This window comes from Limulus polyphemus, unplaced genomic scaffold, assembly GCF_000517525.1.
Source record: "Limulus polyphemus unplaced genomic scaffold, Limulus_polyphemus-2.1.2 Scaffold2430, whole genome shotgun sequence".
Lineage (NCBI taxonomy): Eukaryota > Metazoa > Arthropoda > Merostomata > Xiphosura > Limulidae > Limulus > Limulus polyphemus.
The window spans coordinates 38042-64034 of record NW_013668040.1 but is presented as its reverse complement, the minus strand read 5'-3'; the positions used below and the strand labels follow the sequence as shown (position 1 = coordinate 64034).

The window sequence follows — 25993 nt, the reverse complement described above, 5'->3', positions numbered from 1 at the left end:
TATATTTTTTTTTATGTGGGTACCTGTTTAAGTATTTAAATGAAGTGGTTGGAGATAGAGATTTGAACATAGGGATTATAATAAAGGTTTTGGAAGCCTAGACACACATTTCTGTGGCAAAATAATTTTCAGTTTGATGATTTTGCATTTCCAGTTAGTTTTACTTCTTTTAAGTTTCTTTTTAATAGGCATATGAACACATATGATAAATTTTAATTTGTTTTAATGTTTATTTATGAGACAACCTCAGAGTACTCAAAGTTGTTCTGTCCAATTTTTATTTTCTAAAATCCTAAATATTAACTTTTGGTGAGTGAAATCTAAGCCTACTTTGTATGTGTTTCACAATATACATACCTTTCAATACACTTATTTGAAAAATGTCAGTGCTACAAAAACCTTGGTATTGTTTCTTATCCACTTTTTCCAGTGGTGAACAGCTCAGATCAGTTTGATACAGTTATCTACTAAAGCTGAACAAGCAATCAATATATTCAAATACCTAAAAGCAACATTTACATTGAGTAGTGTTGTAATTTATTAATTGAGATTAATCGAGTATTATCGTGATTCATGAAAATGATCAACTAATTTATACTATTGTTTCTTATTTTTACTGTTTTCAGTTACTCCAACAATGTAAGCAATCAAAACATTGTCACTATGATTTGTTGTTATTATTCTAATTAATTCATGGTTGTTCAGCTTAATCAATTAGTGTCACGATTGACAAAAATAATCAACTAATCAAAATCAATGTTTATGATTATTCCAATTATCCAAGCTTCATGTGAATAATAATTAGTGAATGTAATGAATTATTGAGCTCAGTGATTAATCAATTAGCAAATTATATTAATTGCCATCTCTATTGTCTTTACTTTTTTTGCTATATAGCTTCTTTCATTGTGCACTTTAGTAAACCCAGCATTTTTCCTCTTTTCTTATGAGGGCAGCTTTAACTGTAAGATATCTGTTAGTTTATAATTTCCTTGACTAGCCTGCTTTTCTCACTGTCCAAACCTTTTACTAAGACAAATTCTTTCTTTTTCTGCAACAAGCAAATTTCACAAAATGACCCTAAATATCTCACATTTTTATTTTCTGTTTTCAGAAATAACCTGCTTTTTATATCTATTACTCACTACTTGCTTTAATTATTTGCTCTTTCAATACTTACCAGAATTTCTAATTACATAAATTCCACAATCAGGCAAAAGCTTGAAATTGAAGAAAATCTCATAAGTGTAATAAGAGTCAAAAATAATCAAAAAAAGAGCTAATGTAACTTGACACTTCTCTAAAAGAAAACCAAATATAAAATAAAATGAGACAAGGCTGTTTATTCTGTCAAGATCATCCCAAAGTGAAAAAGTAAAAAAAAAATCTTGTGTGTATATATTTTCATTGGTGGGTCCAGGTGGGAGATTTGAACCCGAAATCTGTCACACAGTGCTGTATCAATTGAGGTAACGGGCTAACCCAGTAGCATTGCTAATAAGTCACTTTTTAACTCAGACTACTACATTCTTCCCCTATCACAAATAAGGCCCAATCTCAGCCCTAATTTAAGGGTAGTGATGGCAATTAGTTGGGCACCATTGTGGTAATTTGTTTTTACAATATATATATATATATATTTCTTCACCTCAGATTTTGAACTTCAGGTGTCATGCCTGCTGAGCACTCTATAAACTCAACTGAAAAGTTAATCCAGTAGCACTTGCTAATAAGTCACTTTTTAACAACTTAAACTACTAAAGTACTCACTACAAAATTCATAAATGAATCAGTATTTTTCTTGACTTTCATAATTCCTTTTACCCTTATTCCTATCTTTCTTGACTTAGTTATCTATGAACAGTTATCCATTTCACAAATAAATTAATATTTTTAATAAATTAGTATATTAGAGGTTTAATTACTGTGTTAATCTACTTAGGAAAGTAAAGACATGGTAGTGATGCATTACTTTTTGCCACCGTAACCAAACTAACAAAAAATGTTTGTATATGTTATTAAAAATTTTCCCATTCAGATTAGCCACATAGTATTTCTCTCTTAAAATCTTTTGCAGTTTTTGGAAGTCAGCTTTTTCTAAAATTTGGGATAGAACCCTATAATTGTTATTAACTCTATCACTGGTTTCAATGAGAACATCTTAGGTGATATGGTTGATTGCTAGTGCATTTACACAACCTAATTTCTAACAATATCCTCTTCATAAGTAAGAACAAAGTGTAAACTAGTATCTTCTCTAATAACTCTTTTGCATGTTTAATAAGCCCCCCCCACCACACACACATAAAACTACAAGAAATTCTTCAGCCTAATATAAATAAGGTATACCTATTCCAGTGAAATTCCATAAATGTATTATTTTTCATAATAGTAGGCCTATTTATAGTGGAAAGAAGTGATCTTCATATTCTCATTCCTATCAAAGTTAAAAACTTGATCAGGCAAGTTTGACACAGGTGCTTTTTTTTTTACAACTTCAGTGATATCACTTCTCGTTACCTTTCAGCTCGCTTTTAACAAACAAAATAACGTTTTTCCTCACACAAACTAAAACCATAATTTTATATTAACAAGTGCTCAGTGACACCAGTGACATCTATGGGGTTAAGTGCTTATTGAGAGCATCTGATTTTAGCAATTTATTGAAAAAGATTAGTATAAAAGAAATTGATCTTATTTTCAACTGTATCAGTATTAACAATCTTACTCACCTCTTTCAAAATCCATGATCAAATAATTTAATTCTTTCACCACTTTCTAAACAGTCACTATAAAAGTTAGTCATTGCTTTCCCAAACACTGTATCCTAACCTGCTTAAATAGAGATCATTTCATGCAAACATCTTTCCTACTCTTAAGCCTGTCATGCATATTTAACATTCTACCTGTTGATTCAAACAATAATCTTTTGTTTAATCGTTGCATTCTTTTTAAAGTTTCTTGTCCTCAGCAGAACATGTGGATGAATTTGTACAAGAGCTATTCAGTGATTTTATCCTTGGAGCTAGTTAATGACATTTCAATTCTGCCATTACTAACATCATTAGCTTCAATATGCACCATAAACAAATAATTTTTGTACTAAAGTACTTTGTATACAAATTCTAATCCTTTCTTCTGTATGTTCCACTACAAACAAGAATTTCTGTATGTTGAATGAGAGAATCCCTTACTACTAAAACCTCAGGATCCTTTCCCACCCTCATTAATGGTCAGAAATACAATTCTGTTTATCACAGTTAGTTGCCCCTTACTTAGTCATGTTTACATAATGCAATGCTTTCATACCTTGAATACAATAGTAAACATTGTATTTTCCCCCAGTTTTGTTTAAAAAGTAATTTCAAATTGAAGGTTTTATATATTTTCTATAACTATATCCCATCATGATTGTCTTAAATTTCTAATCCTACAGTTTTCCCCAGAGCAAACATCACCCTTTCCTCTTTCAAGCAATCTACAGCAAACTCCATTATTTCACTCAGGGCCTTTTCCTCTTAGAAACTATTAAAAAATGTAACATACTCTTTAAACTTGTATGCAACCCCTCAAACTCTGTTATATAACTTACTTTTCACTACTTCAGCATCAATTGCAGTAATACATACTGAATCATGAAAACACATTAAACTGACAGGTGAAAAATCACGAGCTTTATAAATGTATTGTAGTAATTTTTTATCATTATTACATTTTCTTTTGGCTGTAGATTTTTCAAATTTTAGATTTGAAACATAATATAAGACCACAAAGATCACTTTTGGTCAATCAAGGCTGTCTGTGCACCAACCTTTGAGCAAAAGTACAAATGTAAATCCGACTTTTTGAGGGGGAAATCATCAATGTCCTTTTCAAACTCTTAAATTTCAAAAGTGCATGGTATCACTACTGTTGTTGATAACTCATTCCAAAAGCTAATCCCCATTTTAAAAAGGAAAATAAAACTGGCTTGACTGAAGTGTTGCCTTTCTTTTCCTAATCTTAAGTTTATCTTCTCATCCTACATGTTTTATCTGTAGAATATGGTACAAAGAATGAAGTCTTTATTCTGTCAATTTCCCAGATAATCTTGTAAACTTCAATAGGATCACCTCTTTCCCTTCTTTTCTCAAGAGAAAACAGGTTAAGAAATCTTAATATATCTCCATAAGATAACTCTTCCATCCCATCAGCTATCGTGTGAACTTTCAAGTTCTCCACAATTCAGTATCCAGTGTTGTAGCTGTGGTGGGCGGGGCCGCCCAGCACTCCCGTGCAATATGACTACTGCTGCCTGCTAAATATCACTGAGAAAAAATTCACCATAAGCATGAAAAATTTCTTTGTCAATGTTGCAGTGCAGTTTATTTCACAATAAGCTTGTTAGAAACAAACATTTTTCCTGAAAAGTCACAAAGCAAATAACCTTTACACTAAAATACTTTTCAAGAAAAATCTACAGGAATAAACCTGCACACGAAACTGAACAAATGGTCTACATCATGTTAATTCACTTGGACGTAATGTGTCACATCACAAAATATCATCAACAGTGGATACCATACAAAGCCTCTTTTCTTTCCAGTGAAAGTTTATGTGGTGTGTAAAAATATTTTCAAAATTTTATGGATATCTAAAATATAAAATTATATCAATGTGTTTTTAGCATTCTGGCTAATTTGTATCAATTACCTGCTGTTAAAGACAGATCAATGAGAAAAATAAAACTCAGCCTACAGTAAAATTGTTTTCTGTCTCTATTTTTTTAGACTCGTCTTTCATCTTATAACACGTTTGCCTAGTTACTGCTCATATAGAGTGTTTTATCAACATGAAAGTAATAACTGTTTTTTACCACCCACCACTCAAATCTTCCTAGCTGCAGCCCTGTCAGTGTCCTTTCTTTGATAATGAGACCAAAACAGAACACAGTATTCCATAGGAGGGGGTAGCCATTGATTTGAGTAAAGAGAAAAATTACCTTTTTTCACTTGTGATAGTTATTTTTTTATAAATATACTAAAATTCTATGAACTTTTCTACTACATGTAGAAAGTATTATCTTGATAGCTTAAGTGACTTATCCACCACCATGCCATATCCTTTTTATCTATCACACTATGTGGTGGATTCTCAACCATATTAAAAGTGTGATCTGAATTATGATAACCACTAACACTTATTATAATTATAGGCAACTTGTCAACTGCATGTCCAAGTTACTAATTTATCCAAGTCATTGTTTAGTAAATCGACATTTTCTGTTACAGTACTTGTTTAACAATAATGTTTTGGTGCAAGCATGAAACTGCATGGGATCTTATTAGTTTACTACACTTGTAATGATATTGTTAGGTTCGTACTTTCATGAAGTACAACAAAGTTCTGTATTAAGGTTTTAGCAGTGCATACTATTTTGCTAAACAATTTGTTTTACTTCTTTTTTTTTTTTTTTTTTACTAGTTAATCAGTGTATGTGGTCATAATTTTTAAAAGAACATGCACAATTTGAAGAAATTATCATGCAGAACATCAGAATGGAATGGAGTCTCAAGTTTGCAGAATCTGTTGATTTCAGCAGGGCTAGTTTTCTTTGTATTTTGTGGTGTGTCTGGATTTGTTACTGCTGAAAGCTCAGAAGAGAAAATTTTAAATGTACCAAGTCCAGCTATTCAGTTAGACCCTAAAAATGCAGTAAAATTTAATTATCCAGATGAGTTCAGTGAGGTAGGTTATACTTTGATTTTGTTTACTGTGACATTAATTTGGCAAATGGTTAAAATTTGTTTGCCAAAATAAACAAAATATTAAATATTTTGATGAGCAGAACAAGGTCTTACCTAAATGTGTATGAGGCTTGTGGCAACGACATAGGAATGGTTGTGAAACTTTAGAAGATATATATATAATGTAAAACATAGTAAATCACACATCGAAAACCTGACAAGTTGAGTTTTTGGAGAAGATGTATAGTGAAAAAACTTGGTTAGTGTGGCTACTTGAGTTGTAAAACACGAGTATTCTAATCTGTTCAAATAACATTACAAAACCAAATCGACCACCTGTTAGATGAATCTGAAATATGCTTGTACAAGAACAATTGTAGTAAGCATGAATTTTGCATAATGAAATGAACTTGGTAACTACTCTGTTGTTAATACAGCTTAAGCTCTTTTTTTTTTAAATAGCCGTATAATAAGTATTTGCCAGTTGATTCAGATTTCAATATATTGAATATATATATATTAATGTTGAACATGTATGATTATTGTTTACTGTTATAAGCCTTTAGTGACACGCTTTTATGATTTTTAACATGCTAATTAATGAGTAATATATAACATATGGACAGCAAAGGAACATTTGCTCTTTCAAGGCTGTCCTTGTACACCCACTCTGACAAAAAGTAAAAATTTATACCCACTAGCTATTTTTCAGGAAATCATCATTTCTCCTCTTGCACTCCTGTTAAGTGTTAGTTTTAAATACTGATGATGCCAACTCATTCTACAAGTCAGGTTACCTTGTTATTAAGATGAAACTGTCTTAACTGGAATTTAGTCTGCCTTTTTTTTTTCAAATCTTAAATCAGTGTGCTTTCATCCATTTATCTTTAAAATATAATACAGAGAAATCAGAAGCTTTTATTCAATCGACCCCTCCCATCTCTCCCTGGATAAGCTTATAAGTTTCAGTAAGGACACCTCTTACTCTCAAGAGAAAATGAGAGATCTTAACATATCCCTGTAAGATAACCCTCCCAGCTCCAGAATCATCTTAGCAGCCCTCCTCTGAACCATTCCCAATAAGTCAGCATCCATTCTTAGATAAGGAAATCAAAATTATACACTGCTGAGCAGTTTTAAATCAGTTAATTAATACAAGTATCATTTTCATCAATTAGTGTCAAGTAAACAAATCATTTATTCAAAATTAGTATTTCTGGTTACAAAGGCCTGCAAATTTAAACTTCATAAAAGTTGTTTTGGCTTTAATAATGGATTTTTCATAATTCAGCTACGCAGATTTCGAAACTAATATTCAGTTTTTCTGTCATTTAAGGAATTTTTACAAATCAGGAAGTAAAAAAAAAACTCTTACTTTTACAAATTTACAAGTTTACCACAAATATAATAGAATATTGTCTTGGTCATTTACACAACCTCTTGTTGCCATAGCGATGAATAAATAATATTCCAAAGAAAAATATAATGTCAGAGTGCACACACAAACAAATATTATCCAGAAATGACACGTCATGCATCCTGTTAACCGTTTATATACTAGCGGTGTGTATCTCGTGGGTTCTAGAATGATTGATAAAATGCATCATGATTGGTCTAGATAAATCTATAGCGAGTGGTTGTCAACATTTTAAGCATAACAAAATGTGACCCAATTTCAATGAAAATAATTCTATTATGTAAAAGTACATATGATGTTTTGTGAAAAATTTGTACGTGATGGAGAAAAATGGATATCATTTTCAGATTCAGCATACAGGAATTACTGTAAAAAATGTAAAACTTTCAAGACAATAAAACCATTGCAGGCCTGTGTTATTACCATTTTCAATTATTCCTACAATCAATTAATTGAAATTACGAATAAATCAATTGTCACAAAAATAATCAACAAATCAAAATGAGGATTTCTGTTGATTACTACTTTAGATTATTCCAACTATCCAATTAGTCAAAATATTGCTGTTATGTATGTTTGTTGTTAGGTACAAAGCTATATAATGGACTATCTGTGCTTTGCCCAATGTTAGCCTTTTAGCTGTTTTTTTTACTTCAAGTTTGTTCAGTTTTAGTGATTCATGGGTGGGTGGGGGCGTGATTCAAGAGTTTTGGGTTCTATTCCCGTTGCCACCCAAGTTTGTCTGTTCTATCTTTATTGTGGCAAAGTTACTAAGGCTGTCTACCTCTGTCACTAATTTTGATCAACTGACTTGAGGGAGGGCAACTTTTTTTCTTTTTTGCCTGTACATACCAGGTTTAAGAAACACACTAATAAATTGATTAATCAGTTAATGGGCTAGTTGATTAATTGATTGGCAAATAGTGAGGCTTAATTAGTGGTTTGATTAGAGAGATAATTATCTCTTTTTGATATTTAATAATTTTGAAACATTAAAATGTAACCTTGGTGTTTTTGTAACATTTTTACTAGTTTATCAATATAATAAATGAATTTTGATTTGATTTTGTTGTGTACATGCACATTGCCTAAGACAAAGAACAGCTGGAGTAAATATTACTTTATCATCATGTATGGTACAGCAAAACTTCTACTATGAAATAATTTCAATTTATTGTTATCTAAATCAGACCTAAGTAGATAGTTATTGTTAGTCAATTTAGGCTCATTTAAGTGCTAGGATACCTGCTCCGTGGCTGATCCAGATGCTTGCAGCTGTAACTGCACACTGTTTTAGTATATAAATGGTTAAAAAAGACTTCAGAGGCTGATTACATGCCCAATGAGGTACCTCCTGTTCACATCAAGGTACAAAACAGCTAATTTAAGATGATGCCAAGAATACATCCAGTAGACTAACAACATGTAGAGCAACATTCTTTTTAGAACAAATGAATCACATTTCCTCCTACAATCATATAATAACAGGCATGTATCCATTTGGAGGGTATTTGGGATCAGGTCTAATCTGATTTGTATACAAAAATATGATGCATTTGGTGATGGTAAAAATATGTGAGGAGTGAGAATGAATATACTGTGTTCTACATCTTGTAGAATGGTATCATTAATGCCACATATTATATTCAGCATGTGTGGATGGTCATAGATGTATCACATTTCTTCTAGTTACTTCTAGACAGTAAAGATACTTAACTATCTCTTGGAGGAATCATCAGCAATGTTTCAAGATCTTATCAAATTGTAAATTAAGCTTTGGGATCTGGCTGTCCATGCTGACTAGATTCTATACTGAAGTAAAACAATTGAATTGTGTTCATTTATGAGTGTAGGCAGAGTGACCAGTCATTTGCATTTCAGAATGCCTGATAGATCATTAGGTGTGTGAGCTGCATAGAAATGAACTGAATGAACTGGTTTTTACTTGTCATGGTGAAACTAATATACTTCTGTCTTTATTTTCTGCAACACATTAAAACCATTGTTTACATAGCATATCTGAAGTACATTCTTAGTAGCTTTATAAGAGAACATAAACTTTCAAGGACATTATGGAACAAGAGACAGTTATCACAGTTAGTTTAGAGAACCATTTGTTAACTGACCTATCATGACTTAAAAAAATGTAAGAATCATGTTTTTAAACATTCATTTTTGTGATGGGACTTACTGTGTGGGGATCAAATGTACTTTCATTTTAATGAGAACTTCTTGATTTTGTTTTGAATTACAGTAGTAGACATGGTAATAGTGTGCATAAGTGCTTCTTTGATGTGCTGAGTGGATTTCATAGCTTTCTTATTTTTTTTTATGTCCATGTTGGACTGGTTTATTTAAAAAATAAAGTTAACATATAAATTTTTGTATCTCCTTTCAGTATTATTTCTGTTTGGATTTGTATTAATTGACTTTTTTCATGTAATAGTTTTACATTATGAGAAATTCACCTCCTAAAAACATTTTTCTTGTTGTTGTTCAAGCAATTATCTATATATATGATTATTTTTTTTTCTCAGAAAGGTGGTGATTTTAAAAAGCCAAGTAAATTCTTGAATAAATTTGGAAAGACAGGAGAACTGGGTTTTATTCATGCATTTGTTGCAGCAGTTTCTGTGATTATTGTCTCTGAGCTGGGAGATAAAACTTTTTTCATTGCTGCTATCATGGCAATGCGTCACCCTCGACTTACAGTTTTTCTGGGTGCTATAACAGCACTAATCGTTATGACCATTCTTTCAGGTATATATATAATAAAATTAAATATTTTGCACATTACTTTTGTTTACATAAAATGTGAATTGTGCTTTAATTTAAAAATACAGCTGTTTCCTATTATGTTTAACAAAGTCAAATCAAGAGCAAGTGTGCTTAATTGGACTCCACATTCACAAAGGATGTTATAAGTGGCATTTTTGCTATCCTTTCAGTCTTTATATGGTTTGATGTGTATTATCTGCATTTGTACTGTGTTATAGCCTGTGAATATTGTTCTGATAGTTTTATCTTTATATATTCTCTGTATGTTTTCAGAGACATGGAAATATCACTGTCTATAAAAGTACAGCAATTAATCCACTTGTTGATCGGTTTGTATAACATTCTTTTAGGAGTTTCACTTTGATACAAGTATATGCTATCAAGTGTGTGTGAAACAATCTTAAGTTTATTTCAGTTAAATATACTTGAGAGATTTATACTATATTTTAGGCTCTGGAATGGCTACTAAAATATATTTTGACATGTGTAAGTTACATTTAGAATTGGCCAAATTAATAACATATATATTTGTTTTGCTATATAATTTGTGTGTTTTAAATTCTGTACTTGAATTAAAATGTTTTAATTGAAATATATTAAAATTGCTTACAAAAACTTGGTTTCTGTAAGCATAGATTTTTGTTCTTTTGAAAAAAGGTGGGGAAAATGTTAAATGTAAAATCAGCTGATTATGGTATGGTCAGTAAGTCAAAACTGAAGAAAGTACACACTGAAAAAATAAACTAGGTTAATCATTATCTTTTGGTCAGTATCTCTCTTCAGAGGCACCACCTGAAGAAATTAACTACCCAAAAGATTGTGAACAAGTAAATAAGAAGCATTTTTAACATTCTATTAGTGAACTTTTTTAAACATTATTTCATCTAATCCTGACACAAGTTTGTTTAAACTAACCTGACTTTAAGTGTTGGAATGCACAGTTTGAATATATGATAAAGGTATACATTGAGATATTAGCTATCCTCAATAGTAAAAATTTCTTTCTTTACTTATATTTCTTACTTATGATGGAGAAGGAGGTTTCTACTTTACAATGAATTTTTTTTCATGGTATGCAATGTGTCGGAAGTGCTCAGAGAAATAAAAATGTCTTGTGTAGAATTGTATTGAAAAATGCATTAAAAATAAAATTAGTAGCTGTACATATAATTCAATACTTAAAATATTCTATGGGAGTAATTTGAAATGCTCATATCCATTTTCCCTTTATTTTTTTATTCATATTAAGAAAATAAATTACAAAATACCTATAACTGCAGTAGACTTATTAACTATAGTGTATGTAGGACTGTGAATTCTTGTTTAGTACAAAAATCATAGAAAAACTAAGGTGTTGAGTTTAGCAAACAAACCAATCTTTGCAATTTGTCAGATTATTATCAGTTTATAAGAATAATTTTCTTTGAAATTGGACTTGGTTTGCTAACAAGGATTAGTTGGACCAAACTATAGAATGAATTAGAATGGTTTGTATCACAGCTAGAAAAGTCTACTTCCAAATTATATACGATGATTTTTTTATGGGATTGTGGAAAAAAATGAATCTGGTAATTTTCCTTTACTACATTGACAAATTGAAAATTATGTTTTTCTTCAGCTTTTAAAAACAGTTCAAGTTTCTAAACATCATTTCATTACTACAATATACTTCCTGTGTACATATTGCTAAAATAGCAATTTGGTATATGTCAAGAGCAGAAAAATATTTACAAAACACTTTTATATGGTTTATTTCCATTATGTAATTCTCCTGATGCACTATATGTGATTGAAAACCCATTTCTTCTCTCTTTTTTTTATTTCATTAGCTTGTCTTGGATTTGCTACAACCATCATTCCTAGGATGTATACTTACTATATTTCAACAGCTCTGTTTGCCCTCTTTGGGTTGAAGATGCTAAAAGAAGGTAACTATTCTGGTTTAAAACTTTTTAACTTTACAGGAAATATCAAAAATGCTTTCTGTGTTTTTTAGCAAAGGATTAGACTAAAATTTGATCAGTTGAAAACTGTGAATCTGTGGTACATTTCTGCTTGAGGGCAGTGTCCTCTGAATTCAAGCTTTTGAATTGACCAATTGGTTGGAACTGATCCCATAGCTTCAAAGCTGCTAGTTAACTTTTAGTTAAGTGTATAGTAAGGTTGGAAAGACAGCAAACTGTGTACATAATTTTGATCAGTTATTATAATGTGTTAAAAGAACAGAATAGTGAAGTTCGGGTTAAGATGTATTTGTATAACAACAGATATTGTAACTTCACTTTCCTTTATATTATATGTGATCATACGTGATTTGTCTTCTTTGAGAAACTTATCAAAATCACTATGTACACTGATGTTCTGTGCAGCACCATCTGTTATTTGTGCTCTGAATTGGTATTTTGTTAGACGATTTCATCAATGCCATTATATAAACTAGATTAATGTTCAGAGTCTTGTATTTTTGAAATTTGTCTTTTTTACTATTTTTAATTTTTTTTCAACTTTGACAAAGTTGAGTTGCTGTGTATATAGCAAATAGTTTAAGTATTTTGGCTAAACCTGCATTGTAACATTTTTTGTAATAGGTTACTCAATGTCTCCCGATGAAGGCAAAGAAGAATATGAAGAGGTGCAAATCACATTAAATAAAAAAGACAGTGAGGTGAGTTTTCTTGAATTATGAAAACCATATTTTTACAGGTTCTGCATACATTTAAAAATAATTTTGTTCATTCCTAGGCTTAATTTAGTTAATATAAACATAAGAAAAACTTTTGTCAGTATGATAAGCACGACTAAAAATAATAATCATACATGTAAATAGTTGAGTTTAAATTTTAATTCAAGCACTTGTAAATAGACTAGTTTTTTACATTAGTGTCTACTTACCGATATCTGATTATTTATTGTAATCTATGGTTGTAATCTTATTATTATACTTGCTTATTAACAGAGTAATTTTGCTTTGGTACCTTGTATAATGCTAAAGGCCTAGCTGAAACGTATACAAGAAACTGAACCTTAGAAAATGTTCATTTGGTTATGACTGAGAACCGTTAATGGCAGGGTTGTTCAACTGATGACTAAATGAAGTATAATTTGAGAAACATCAGTACTTACCTTTATATTTATAGTGTTCCCTTGCAATAACTGTTTTATGTTCTACTCGAACAATATTTATGTAGACAATTGTAAAGATTCATTTCACACTTTAACAAACATTTAATCTGAATTGTAAATTGCTTGTAAGCTCAAATGTGGATAAATTATTTTATATTTACTATTAATATTTGTTCTAAATTTATTTAGATATAATTCTTTTGCCTAACAAGACTTAATTGTATATCAATATTATTATCATTATTAGCATATCATTTGTGTGTGTGTATATATATATAGTTTTGCTGTTTTTTATGAATACTTGTTTAAAAATCTTTCGAAAGTGAAATATTTAGACTTGGCTTAAATACTACATACAATAAATTATGTGAGTGGTTAAAAGGTCATATTTGTTTTCAACTGAAAAATTTTTTACTTGCTTAAAATTTATGTATTATGTTTTGGAACTGTGTAGTAACACCCTGTTAAAATTGTAATAAGTTGTGGTTTAGTGATGCATTTTGAGGAGATTTTACTGAATTACTTTCCTTTTACAGTTTCAAATTGTTCTGTTTTAATATTACAGTTTGATAAAATTGCTCAAACCCAAGATGTTGAAACAGGAGTCATTAGTAATGGCCCTGTCAGAACAATACACAGAAAATTGATGGTGTTCCTGTCACGTATTTTTCTGCAGTCATTCACTATGACATTCCTAGCAGAATGGGGAGATCGTTCCCAGCTAACAACAATTATTCTTGCTGCTCGTGAGGTGAGAGTTTATTTCATTACGTAATAAATTTTTTCACACTTGTACTTATAAATATGGTTATATTATTTGATGTAAACAACATAATAATTGTATCATTTGATAAAGATATTTTTTTCCAATTTTTTTAGTAATATTTTAAAATAATTTATTACAGAGACTTCTTTGTTGAAACATTAAAAATAACCAATGAATGAATTCTCAAGAAAATAAAAATTTTCAGATATCATTATAGCTTACATTGCTAATATTGGGATGGGCAGTTGAATTCAAAATTTTATATATATATGCATATTACTCTGATAATAAGGACCATAACATTTGTATATGCCATAAATAAAATTTATTCTCTGTCAAATAAATGCCAGTGTAATCTTTGTGTGTGAAATTAAATTATCATGTGTCAAGACAGTATTTTAAAACAGGGAGAAGTCACTTCTCTCTCAAGGTGTCGACAGTGATAAGTTTTGAAAATAGGAAGACTTCACATTTCTGTAACAATTTATGGCATATACAACTATAACATTTGTATATGCCATAAATAAAATTTATTCTCTGTCAAATAAATGCCAGTGTAATCTTTGTGTGTGAAATTAAATTATCATGTGTCAAGACAGTATTTTAAAACAGGGAGAAGTCACTTCTCCCTCAAGGTGTCGACAGTGATAAGTTTTGAAAATAGGAAGACTTCACATTTCTGTATCGAATACTTTCCCAACTTGGAAACATTTAATAAAGGAAATGTTTATTTAGAGGTTAATAACTATTTACCATTACGTGTGTGTGTGTTTATATATAGACACACATATACATGCATGCATGCAATTTGAAGGGTTAAGTATTGATAATTGTGTATTTCTTAATCTAAACGCTTCAGAAACTGAGAAAAACATTTTATATATTTTCATATTTTTGCAGTTTGAATCAATAAAATAATATCTCTTCATTCAAAATAACATCATTTTCTAAATTCACTGCATTTGTATTTATTTATCTTATTTTTTAACTTACATTTTGAATGCAGGCCAAGATTTGTAGTTTTAGCAGGATTTTCATACCCACCTGCATATGCAGTGCTCTTACTTGTTTATTTACCAATTGAGCAGTACCAAAATCCCTAAATCTGATTCAAACGTTTGTGAAACGTTTTTATTGCCTTTAATTCTCTAATTTTTCACAGGTTTTTTTGTTTCTGGTCAGGATTTGACTCGGGATTTTTGCCTAAACAGCTTGCTGTTCTGAGTGAATGAAGAATAGAATTGTTATGAGCAGCAATATCTAAGTTTGATTTGGTTGTAAGATTAAAATACGGTTATTTTAAGTACGGTACTACTTATTAGTAGGGATTGACAAGAATTCCAAATAATTCATGAACCGAAAAACCACCCTATTGAATTTCTAACCGAAAAACTGGCCATTCAAAGTATTGGTTACGATATATTATGTGCATATATACTAATAATACACTAGAAAGGTTGATAACATTTCCAGTATAACAATTCAAAAATTTCTAAAACAGCAACTTTTTCACCTACTATCTACATACCTGATCACATCTGTCGGGCTAGCACATAGACGGTTCAAATTATCGCTACAAGATTCCTCCAACTTACTTGGCTGGTCTGTGGGTGTCCGCTTATGGTATTCCAATAAAGATCCATATATATATATATAGGTATAATATAAATGGTAAACATATCCTGCACATACTTAAATATCTTTACAACCCAACGGATGGCGCTACATGTCAACAGATAGACACACACAAAATTTTCTAAAGGTAAAGTGTATAAATTATACAGGTATAACATAGAAAGTAAACAAACAAGAGCATTAAAAAATTGTGAATTTTAAAATGAAGTAGGGATCCTGCTACAAAAAGTAATGAAACAAGAATTAAAACCACAGTCACGAATTTATAAAATTTAATCCCTATTTTGGCAGCTTTATACACTTATAAGTAGGCCAAACTAAACATTAATCTTCATAAATTTGTGATTGTGGTTTTAATTCCTGTAAAGGTTATAGCTATCAGGGATATGGCTATACTGAAAGTTTATAGATGTTGTGTCCATTCCATGGACATATAAAAACTGAACAAATAAATAGGAAACAAAATTAACAAAAAATAGGGATCATTGGTTATTTGTAGAATTGCTATAAGAATTATCCAAAACAAAATAAATGCTGCAATAAAAAAGTACAAACAAGTAAAGTTATACCAGTTGAATAGATTTTAAAACTATTTTCAATCCCTACTTTGGGTTGGCGTTCTGATCCGTACAGCTAAATGAAGCAGCAAATTTAGTCTCATCAAGAGTCTGTTGATACCGTGCAATGATACTGCTTGTCACCTTCATCAAAGATAACCAACTGAGCTAAAAAAGAAAATGAATTGAATTTAGCTATGAATAAAATATAAAGTTAAATCAGAACTTTGAATGCAAAGTTTAAAACCACTTCACCCTGTTGTGTGACCCCCTGGATTATGTCTAACTTAAAACGATATATTTTTAGTAATAGGATTTTAGCTATTATTTTAAAGTAAAAAGTTTTGTAATATGTATTCCCATAAAACTTACAGTACCACTACTAGTTCATATGTGCAGAGTTGCAGTAATAGTGACAGCCAAGGTAAAGTTAATGTTAAAGTAGGTGAGAAGGGATTGTTCAAAAATAAATATTTTATTTTTTCATATATTTATATGAATAAATTGTGTTCAACAGAAATCTCATTAACAGGTTGGTATATGTTTCTAGCTAGCAGCATCAAATGTTTTTTGTTTTTTTTTCTGTGATAGGTGTCATGTAACATAGTAATTAGATGACAACTGTAAATAACATTGAACAGTGTGCTTTAATCAAAATGAAAATACTTTACCCACCAAATGTCTGCATCATGTTAATCCAAGGACTCTAGCTATCTGTGTATAGACTGCAATTGAGAAGTTTGGATGGATTGTTCTTCTCCATCCCTCTTACATTTGTGGCTTAGCCTCTTTTCTATCTTTTTGGTACTGTTAAGTGTCTTTTGCAAAAATAAAGGTAATACAAACAACTTTGATATTAAAGTTTTGCACACAATTGAATTCTTAGGATTGCATCTGGGTATGAACAAACTCATGGAATGATGGAGCAAATGTATTACACCTCCATTCTATCTACATTGAGGAATGATATCTGTTGTCATCATTCATAACACCATTTGTTTACAGAGTTTAGTTACTGATTGTTATCAGATATAATTATATTACATAAAATAAAATCTATTTCTTTCTGAACATCATGTTCATAGAAATTCTAGAATCAAGATTTTTAACTCATTACCTATCAATACATTAGGAGTTAATTCTTCTGTTAGATTAGATTATAAAAACACTGTCAACAATATTCTTATATCATTATCTTCCACAATATTAAGAATAATTGGTCTGTGTTAAAATAGATAATATGAATAATATAAGCAGAAGTTTTGCATTGTTTCTCACAGTATTTATAATAATTGTCCTGTGTTAGATCAGATAGTGTGAAAACTATAAGTAGAAGTTTTGTATTATTGATCGAAAATTAATAATGTGTGGGACGTGATTTTACATAGTAGTTATGCAAAGTACAAAGTTTTTGTTCAAAGTACTATTATGCAAAGGTAAAATCTAAACTCAAGGTTGTAGATGTAGACCAGCGTCATTTTACAGTTATCATGTGCGTTACTGTATTTGATCAGGTTACTAATGTTTACACATTCTTTAAAGAGATTTTGTAGTTTATAGAGGATAAACTGTTTGAATGACCTTCTATTGGTTGCTAAAGGATTTCAGTTGATAACACTAATTAGTACCATATTTTTTGGTGTATAAGACGCACTTTTTTACCCCAAAATTTGATGTCAAAATCTGCTTGCGTCCTATACATCAAAGGTATGAATAATATATATATATGATATACACAAGCCATGTGTAAATATATTTAAATAAGCATGTATAATTTAGTTCAATTGAATGTGTTATTCATCACAAGAGTATTTGTAATTCTCCCTAAATAATAAAAAAATTACAGTGAAAGCAATAAAGATTTTGTAGGTTTTGAACCAAACTAAATAACAGTAAACCTTTTTTTTGATTTACGGTATTTTCTTATTTTGATGTTTTGAGCTCTTTTGTGTTTAGAATAATATGTACTAATTTTTAAAGTATCAAATTGAATTTTTGTTCAATAAAAATCTTTCAAATGCGACTGTAGCTTTTTTTCCCCAAAACTTTGTCTTCAAAATAAGGGTGCGTCTTATACACCGGTGCATCTTATATTCCGAAAAATACGGTATATGCTTCTGGTTTGTATTGGTTCTAATAATAAGTTTTTGATTAATCGGTAACTGGGAAACTTGCTTACTTAAATAAAATTGTGAGAACAAGAAAATTTGATGTATATCTGTATCCTTGAATTCTAAGAGATGTTGCTGCTGTTAACTTCAAATGCATTTTTTGGTTCTCTGTATTTGCAAGGAAGATTTATTCTGGAGAGGTTTACAGAGGCAAGACATCTGTGTTCTTAATGTTACTTTTCTAGTTAGTCTCAAATGTACTTGCAAAGGAAAATAAATCTAATAATTCTTGGTAAAACAATAACAAATTAGGCAGATAGCTGTAAATGTTATAACTTGTTTTATATGCATTTGGTGTATGTACATCCATTATCTCATGTTGTTATTGAAGAAAATAGTGTATTTTGATTGCTTTGATGTTAAACTTGTTTTAATATTAAAACTTCTTATTTTGAGGATGCTGTTGGTGTAACCCTTGGTGCTGCTGTTGGACATGCTATATGTACATTATTAGCTGTCCTAGGTGGTAGGATTGTTGCCCAACGAATATCTGTTAGAACAGGTAAATAAATCAATTCAAATAATGTAAATTTTGTTTATCTTATTTAACTTTGTAAAAACATTAAAGTATCATTACAAGTCAATTTTTCAACATTATTCACAATGATTTCAGACTAAAACTTTGCTCTATGAACTGAAAACTGCAATATCATGAGATATGGTTGTTGTTATTATTGTTTACCATGGATTAACTCAGACCTTGAGGATATAGTACTGATTATGAAGTTAATATAACTTCCCATGTCTAAAAATATAAAATAAATGTACGAATTATATTTAACCATCCTATTGTTGAGTGAATTAGTTTAGCTTTTTAATACATAAAAACACGCACGTATATATATATAAGACATGGGCTAAAGATAAAATTTTAATTTATGTTTAGATCAAAGTACACAACAACTTTTCTGTAATGTAGAATTATAATTGGGAAGCAATTAACTCCAAAAAAATAGTAGTAATTTACTTAAACTTTTTTTGAAAAAAAACTGAAACAGTAATTTGATCACATTAATATTTGGTGCAGTATTTCATTTACTGAATGTTGTGTCAGATATTAATAAAATAATAAATCCATTGGTGAGCACAAATTACTTTTTTTTTTTGTAGTTAAACTATGTTACTACTTTGTAGTTGTAATTACTATTTAATTTTATTTTACCAAAAAGAGTTGTTGAACTAAGCTACTATATTTTTTGTAGTTACTACCTTACAAGTACAATTCCTCATTATTGAAAAGATACTGTGTAGTCTTTGTAATAAAATGAGAACTCTGATAAAATAAATTTTTCATCTAAGAATTAAAAACTAGGTTGCTGTTGTTGTTGGCCAAAGAACAACATTAATGTAACAAAAGCACTGCGATACATATTCAAATGACCTGGTGGTTAGGGGACTTGACTCACAATATGCAGCTGGCTTTGAACATGCTTGCCCTTCCTTTTGTAGGGGCATTATTATGTGTATCCTTGTCATAAACAAATCTGTTAAAATGTGAATTTAGTCTTGAGCTTGTGCCTGTTTACTTTCTTATATTACTTTCATGCTTTAGTGAATTTTTAAAGTAAGTTTTAAATCTGTATATATATATATATATAGAATATTAGTAAAAATTGTTAATTCAAAAAAGGAGGAATAGGGGTCATTAAAAGAGTACAGAAACAAGTTGAATATAAACTTATGTATTATGCTCATATGTTTAATCATAGTGTTATGTATTTTAAAAAAAAATACAATGCAATGTTACAGTTTATAGTTTGCAGAAGTCATGTGATGATGTTAACCAAAAGGTGAATTACCCTTAGCCTAAGCATGAAAATAGTGAAAGTCTCAGAAACTATTAATGTTACCATCAATGAGCATGCTTTTTTTTGCTTATTTATATTGAAATTATCAAGGAGTGATATCAGAATGTAGAGAACTTAATTGTATCAAGAATAGTTAAATGTTTGTATAAAGATAAGCAATGACAACAAATACTAGTTTCTCAGAATAAGCAGAAGAATAGTTGTATTTTGAGCACATGTGTAGCTACAAAACCATTTTACTAGTCCAGTACATTCTTTTAGAGGATATAAAATAATTAGCTAAAGATTTTTTTTTAGAATTTATTTTAAAAAGCTTCATTTTCATCTTACATTTAAATGAACTTGGTCCCATGCTTTTGTAATGTCTGTTGATTGGCTAAATTCCTCATGTTTGACCACAAGCTGCAAAGTGGGGAAGAATTAGGATATTGAAAAATTCAAATGTAAACAATGTGACAGAGGTTAATCTTTTTAAAAAATTAAGTTTGTATTGTTAAGACAACTAGAAAAAAATGTTCTGTCAGAAGTTTCATGATTCAACTTTTTTTTCACAGAAATTTTCTTTCACTTTTATTTTAAGAAGTTGCTAAGTTTTTTATATGTATACTGTATAAATATAGGCATTTTTTGAGTAATTATATTCATTCTACAGTATAACAGATGTATATGCAGTAATTTTTTATTTATTTATCTTTTCTTTCAGTGACCTTAATTGGAGGATGTGTTTTCCTGGCTTTTGCTGTTTCTGCTCTTGTTGTTGGTCCAGGATCTTAATCAGTACTAGTGCGATAATCGATAATCATATCTGCTCAGTGAGTGGTTATATGAATGAAATGCTTAAGCCAAATAAGAAGAGATTTTTACTCATTCCTCCAAAAGATGTTGAGTGATTTTTGCAGTCTGAGACTGTGTTCCATTACACTATGTAGAAAAAAAAAAAGAGAAATTAAATTTAAAGTGAATATTTTAAAACCCCTGCTTTCTGTTTTGTCTTATCTTTTTGTTTTTAAAGAGAGACGTGAACTCTGAAGTTGTCTTAACTGTCCAAAGTGTTTCAGGTTTGAAGTAAGTGATACTAAGATGGTATTCTTGTTTAGCCATATTGCAATTTAACAGCAGGAAAGAGAGAGAAAAACTTTATTCAAGTGGTTGTTCATATTAATCTGGCTATTTTGACATGTTTTATGATACTTAATTTATCTCTTTTTTTTTTTTTTTTGAAGAAGCTCTATTACAACTATATGTCACAACACCAAGAAGTAGCTGGGTTAGATTATGCTGTTTTTTAAGTTGCTGATCCCTATTTTTGGTTTATACATAAAGGTATGTTCTTTCTTTCATTATATTCAGTATGTTAGTTGTTACTTTCCATTATCTGATCATGTGGCTGAAGATTGTACCGCCAAGATAGAATTGTTATGTAATATAATCAGATAGCACTATTGTGTTCTTTTAGTTTTTATTTTAATACTATGCAAATTTTTCCAATTTCTGAAGCTCTGTATTGGCAAAAAAGTTTAAAAGTTATTTTCTCGAACATTTTTTCGATCTTTCAGCAGTATTGTACCTTAAAATGTCAGAAAAATAGGTATTGTTCTCCTAATGGGACTATGGAATGGTATAGGTTTTATTACTTCCTTTATGAAGGTTACAGCTTATTAGTTGTTTTGGAATCATTTTGCTTTGATATCTTATTTGATTGGGAAATACACATTTGTATCAAGAAGATCTACAAAAATTGAAGTTGTTTGTTATCTTGTTTCATCATAAAGTTGTTGGCCATGTTTTAAAAGTATAAGGAGCCTAGAATTACAAAACTGTTATGTTCATAAGACCAGGTGGTAAAAGTGTTGTTGTCTGTATATCCTGTCAGACTCCCCTGAGTATGTAGGGGGTGATCATGATACAAGGATGAGTGTCTAAGCTTACCACTGTTGGTGTTCTGCATGATACACTCACAACTTCCAAGGATCTGTTTGAGCAACTTGTTGCTACAGAAGTCCATGGTGATTTAACTGGTACATCTGCAAAAAGTATAACTTGTGTTCTAAATATTTGTACTTTCATTTTGTTAAAGAAGTACCATGTTGACTTGAACTTATAGCTGGATGCTTTGCCTTGATGTAGCACCCAGTAGATTACCTTATAGTATAGAGGTGTCACCTCATAGAGTTCACCTTGACATTATCTCAACTCTCAAGATGCTTAAGTTAACATTATAGTTGGAACTTATAACAAGCATAATTTCTTTATAACTCTTGCAATATACTCCATACTAATATTAAAATGTTGCATCACTTGCAGATCATTTATAAGTTGTCTAGACATTTTCAAACATTTAAATAAACACACACTTTGTCTGATGTAATGGTATGCTTCCACAATTCACATGCTAACTTATGCTAGTACAGTCTTCCAGAGAAGTTTGGGAGAAGCATGCAAATGTTATTGTATAATTTTTATAGACCTAAATCCAAATGAATTATCTTGTTTATAGTTCCAAGGGAACATTTTATTTTAGCTTCAATGAACTGCTGTATTTTTATGGTAGATAATGGATATGCTGGTGAAACATGATCGGTAGGTCATTATATTTTGTAATGTTATATGACAATATAACCATTAATTGTTTGATCAAATCTCACTTTACTATCCTATGTGGGTTTTAAGTAAGGAGAATGTAATAGCTTTTCAACTACAAACACTTTGTGTGATATATGCTGCTTTTGAGGTGGCCTTTCGCTCAATCTGAGAGCTCATCATTTTGTTCAAGTTTATTATACATACACAGCCTTATTTCAAATGCTACTGATATCATTCTTATAAGAGGTACTTATTCCTTTGGTATATAATGCTGGTAAAGCAGATCTATAGATTGTTTTTTGTGATAATACCTTACAATAAAACTGATAATAATGTTTATTATATTCTTACTGGGAATCCATATAGGGTCATAAAGAGAGAAATATGATAATATTATTATAAATTCTATTGTGGCATAATATTGCAAAAACTTTTGTCAAGGTTAATAGCCTATTAGATCACTTAAGTAAAATCATTAATTAGTAACTTTATTTTTAATATTTAGATTCCAATTACTAACTAGTTAGTAACTAAATTTCTAATTTATTATCAAACTTAGTCTATAACCATGATAATAATTGATATCTGGTCGCTACAACCTTACTGTAATTACTTAATCAGAAGAATTGCAGATCTACAGAACCACTGTGTTCTTAGGTTGTTTTTAGTGATAAGCTTCTAACTTTCTTCACTACCTTCATTGTGTGACTGGTATCCTGTTTTTTTTCCTGCTGGAATCACACCTTCCCTTCCTTTACTGATTCGAGTTAACACTACAGATATCTTTCTTAAAAATGTTAAATATCTATGCTTTCATGCATATATAACTACGGAACAGAAGAACTTTACATCAAAATGGCCTATGATGTAACCCTCCCAAAATAGGTAAATTTTAGGTGCCATCTATACTTGCAAATCACTATACTTCAACTGAATTGCAACAACAGGGCTTTTAATCTATCACAGGCCATTGGAATGGCTAGGAACAAGATAGTTAAAACTGTTAAATAGATCATGAATAGCCCTTTACATATGGAAAATTGATGTAATTGTCATTTTTTATTCTGTTCATGTATGTACAAAATGTTTACGGTCTAGAAAAATATGTAGTTGTGATAAATTGTATGAAATATAATTAAGTTTCATATTAGAGCAGCTTTGTTGATATTTCACCTATAAATCTGGCTAATAGGGCAGGTTTATGTTATGTATTTACCAAAACTGCACTAGGTTGCAGAATGGATTCAATAAGTTTGACGGTTGTTTATACTTTTGTATTTTTTGGTTGGTATTAATATTGGGGTTCTTATCAAGTATTTCATTAGATTATTTTTAACTGAAGGTGTGGACTAGAGGTTAACTGCAGTAATGTAGATATGAGGGCTCATAGTTTTGTGTATTGTTACTGTAAAACTAAATAAAATATGTCACTTTGCACTTGGAGTTGTGGGTGTGTTTTAAGAGTGATGGTTAAATCCACTTATTAAATTAGAGTAGCCCAAGAGCAGGTGGTAAGTGCTGTTGAGTTACTGCCTTCCTTTCCTCTAGTTCATGAGGGATGGCTAACACAGATTGTCCTTGTGTGACTTTGCACATATATATACAAAATATAAATTCACTTGAAGTCCTTGTGGCTGGAAAAATAAATATTCTGACGTCAGTCCATATGAGTAGTAGACGATATATAAAATTATCTATATGAAGATTTAGAGTATTGTCTTTACCTAGTTTTTATAGCAATAATGTTTTGTAGGTGGTAAAACTAGTTTGAAAAAAGGTGATTTTTTTATCTGGGAGTTTTGGGGATGCTGAAGTCTATTTGAATGTTCAAGAAAATACAAGCTTCATGAGAGGACATATATCTGTATTCTTAAGTAATATTTTTATACCAAAGATAACAGTTCTAGTATTTAAATATGGGTCTTTTTAATTCTTAGGTTTTTACCTGTATAATTTTAGAATTAATTTTAAAAACATTTTAACTCACAAGAAATACTCAGTTATGTGTAGTTTCTTTTTCAAGGCTTTGAATTCTGTTTTGCTCGGTTGCACTTTTATATAGATTCTTTCAAGGTGGCATTCAGAACAGTGGATATGTTTGTGAAATTATCCATTTCATAAAATGGATGCACATTCTGCAGTAACATTTAACTTCACAATATAGGTGGTGTAAACAATAAAAAGTATTTGCAATAAAAAGTATTGCTTCATGAAAATAGACTGAAGATACAATTAATATAGTGAAAGTCAAATTTTTAGATCAGTAATTTATTACATATTAAGCTATATTTGATCCAGCAGCTCAAAGTCAATTGTATGTTCTTTCTCTAATCAAATATTCCTCTTACTGTTTAGTCCTACCCTCTTGCATCATCTGCCTTTCTTCCCTGGTTTAGCTTTTTTAAAATGTTTCTTCACTGATTTTAATTGATGACGTTCCTACTTCCAAGTGCTTTTCAAGTCTCATCTTACTGTTTCTGTGGTGATATATGTTATCTCAGACCAAAATTACTTGATACTTTACAAAACTGGCATGAGGCACACACCCTTTTTATGAAATGGACATTACAATTGCCCTTCCACACTGGTGGCTCATCTATAAACTTGAGGATCTGTAACTTTAAAATTTGAGGTTCAATAGTCACATTGAGCCTAGTGCAAGTAGCCCATTGTGCAGCTTCATGCTTATACACAAACATCCACTTAAAATACTGTTATTATCATTTTTCATGAAATGGACTATTTATATCATTTAGATTGTGAAGTTAAAGCCCATATTATGAAATGAACAAATTCACAGTGTGGATGGGATAGATGTAAGGTTTATAGGTGGGCTTCTTGTTAAGAAGGCAAATTGGTTGTGAGACTAGACAAGCTTATAACTGCCATCTATTACATGTATTAATAGTAGATTAAGATCAGCCTATGAGAGTTTGGTTTGTGAAAATACATGATGCCTTTTTCATTTTACAAATATTTTGTCCACAAGCTTGATTTGAGTATATTGTATGAAGCTTTTTAAAATTGCCTTCCTTATTTAGAATGTTCTTGTAAATTTGCAGTTTTGTTATTCTAATTATCAAGTACTTTAGTGGTATAAGTAGTGACACATTTTATCCAAACAGAAATATAATACTATGAACTAGATTGATTTTTCTGCTCCAGGTTCAAGGTAATTTGTACTTTATACATATAATTAATGTGCCAATGCAATCATTTTTTTCCCAAATAACCCAGAAATTTGTATTTTTGTCTTAAAATATGACCATTTTATGCTCATTATAGTAAACTATTTTAGTGTAATTCATACACAAACATGATTGTAGATATTTTAATATTTCAGAACACTACTAGCACTAAACATGTTGCCCAGTTATAAATTTAATGATTGTTTAAATAACTGTCATATCACTAAATATTTTATGCTAA

The 25993-nt window shown here is 30.2% G+C and overlaps 1 protein-coding gene across 3 annotated transcripts in view; it reads left to right on the top strand.

The window, feature by feature from the left end:
- LOC106466933 (transmembrane protein 165-like) overlaps positions 1-24549 on the top strand; it is a 30012-nt gene extending 5463 nt beyond the window's left edge. For 2 of the 3 annotated variants that reach the window (XM_022395032.1, XM_022395031.1), the window contains exons 2-8: positions 5464-5727; positions 9681-9903; positions 11751-11849; positions 12510-12586; positions 13610-13795; positions 18570-18675; positions 20685-20909. In XM_022395032.1, the coding sequence (XP_022250740.1) occupies positions 5500-5727; positions 9681-9903; positions 11751-11849; positions 12510-12586; positions 13610-13795; positions 18570-18675; positions 20685-20755 (990 nt within the window). In that variant the 5' untranslated portion in view covers positions 5464-5499 and the 3' untranslated portion in view covers positions 20756-20909. Of the gene's footprint in view, positions 1-5463; positions 5728-9680; positions 9904-11750; positions 11850-12509; positions 12587-13609; positions 13796-18569; positions 18676-20684 lie in introns of all 3 variants that reach the window. The other variant, XM_013927250.2, reaches the window with a different exon arrangement.
- Positions 24550-25993: the final 1444 nt, after the last annotated feature.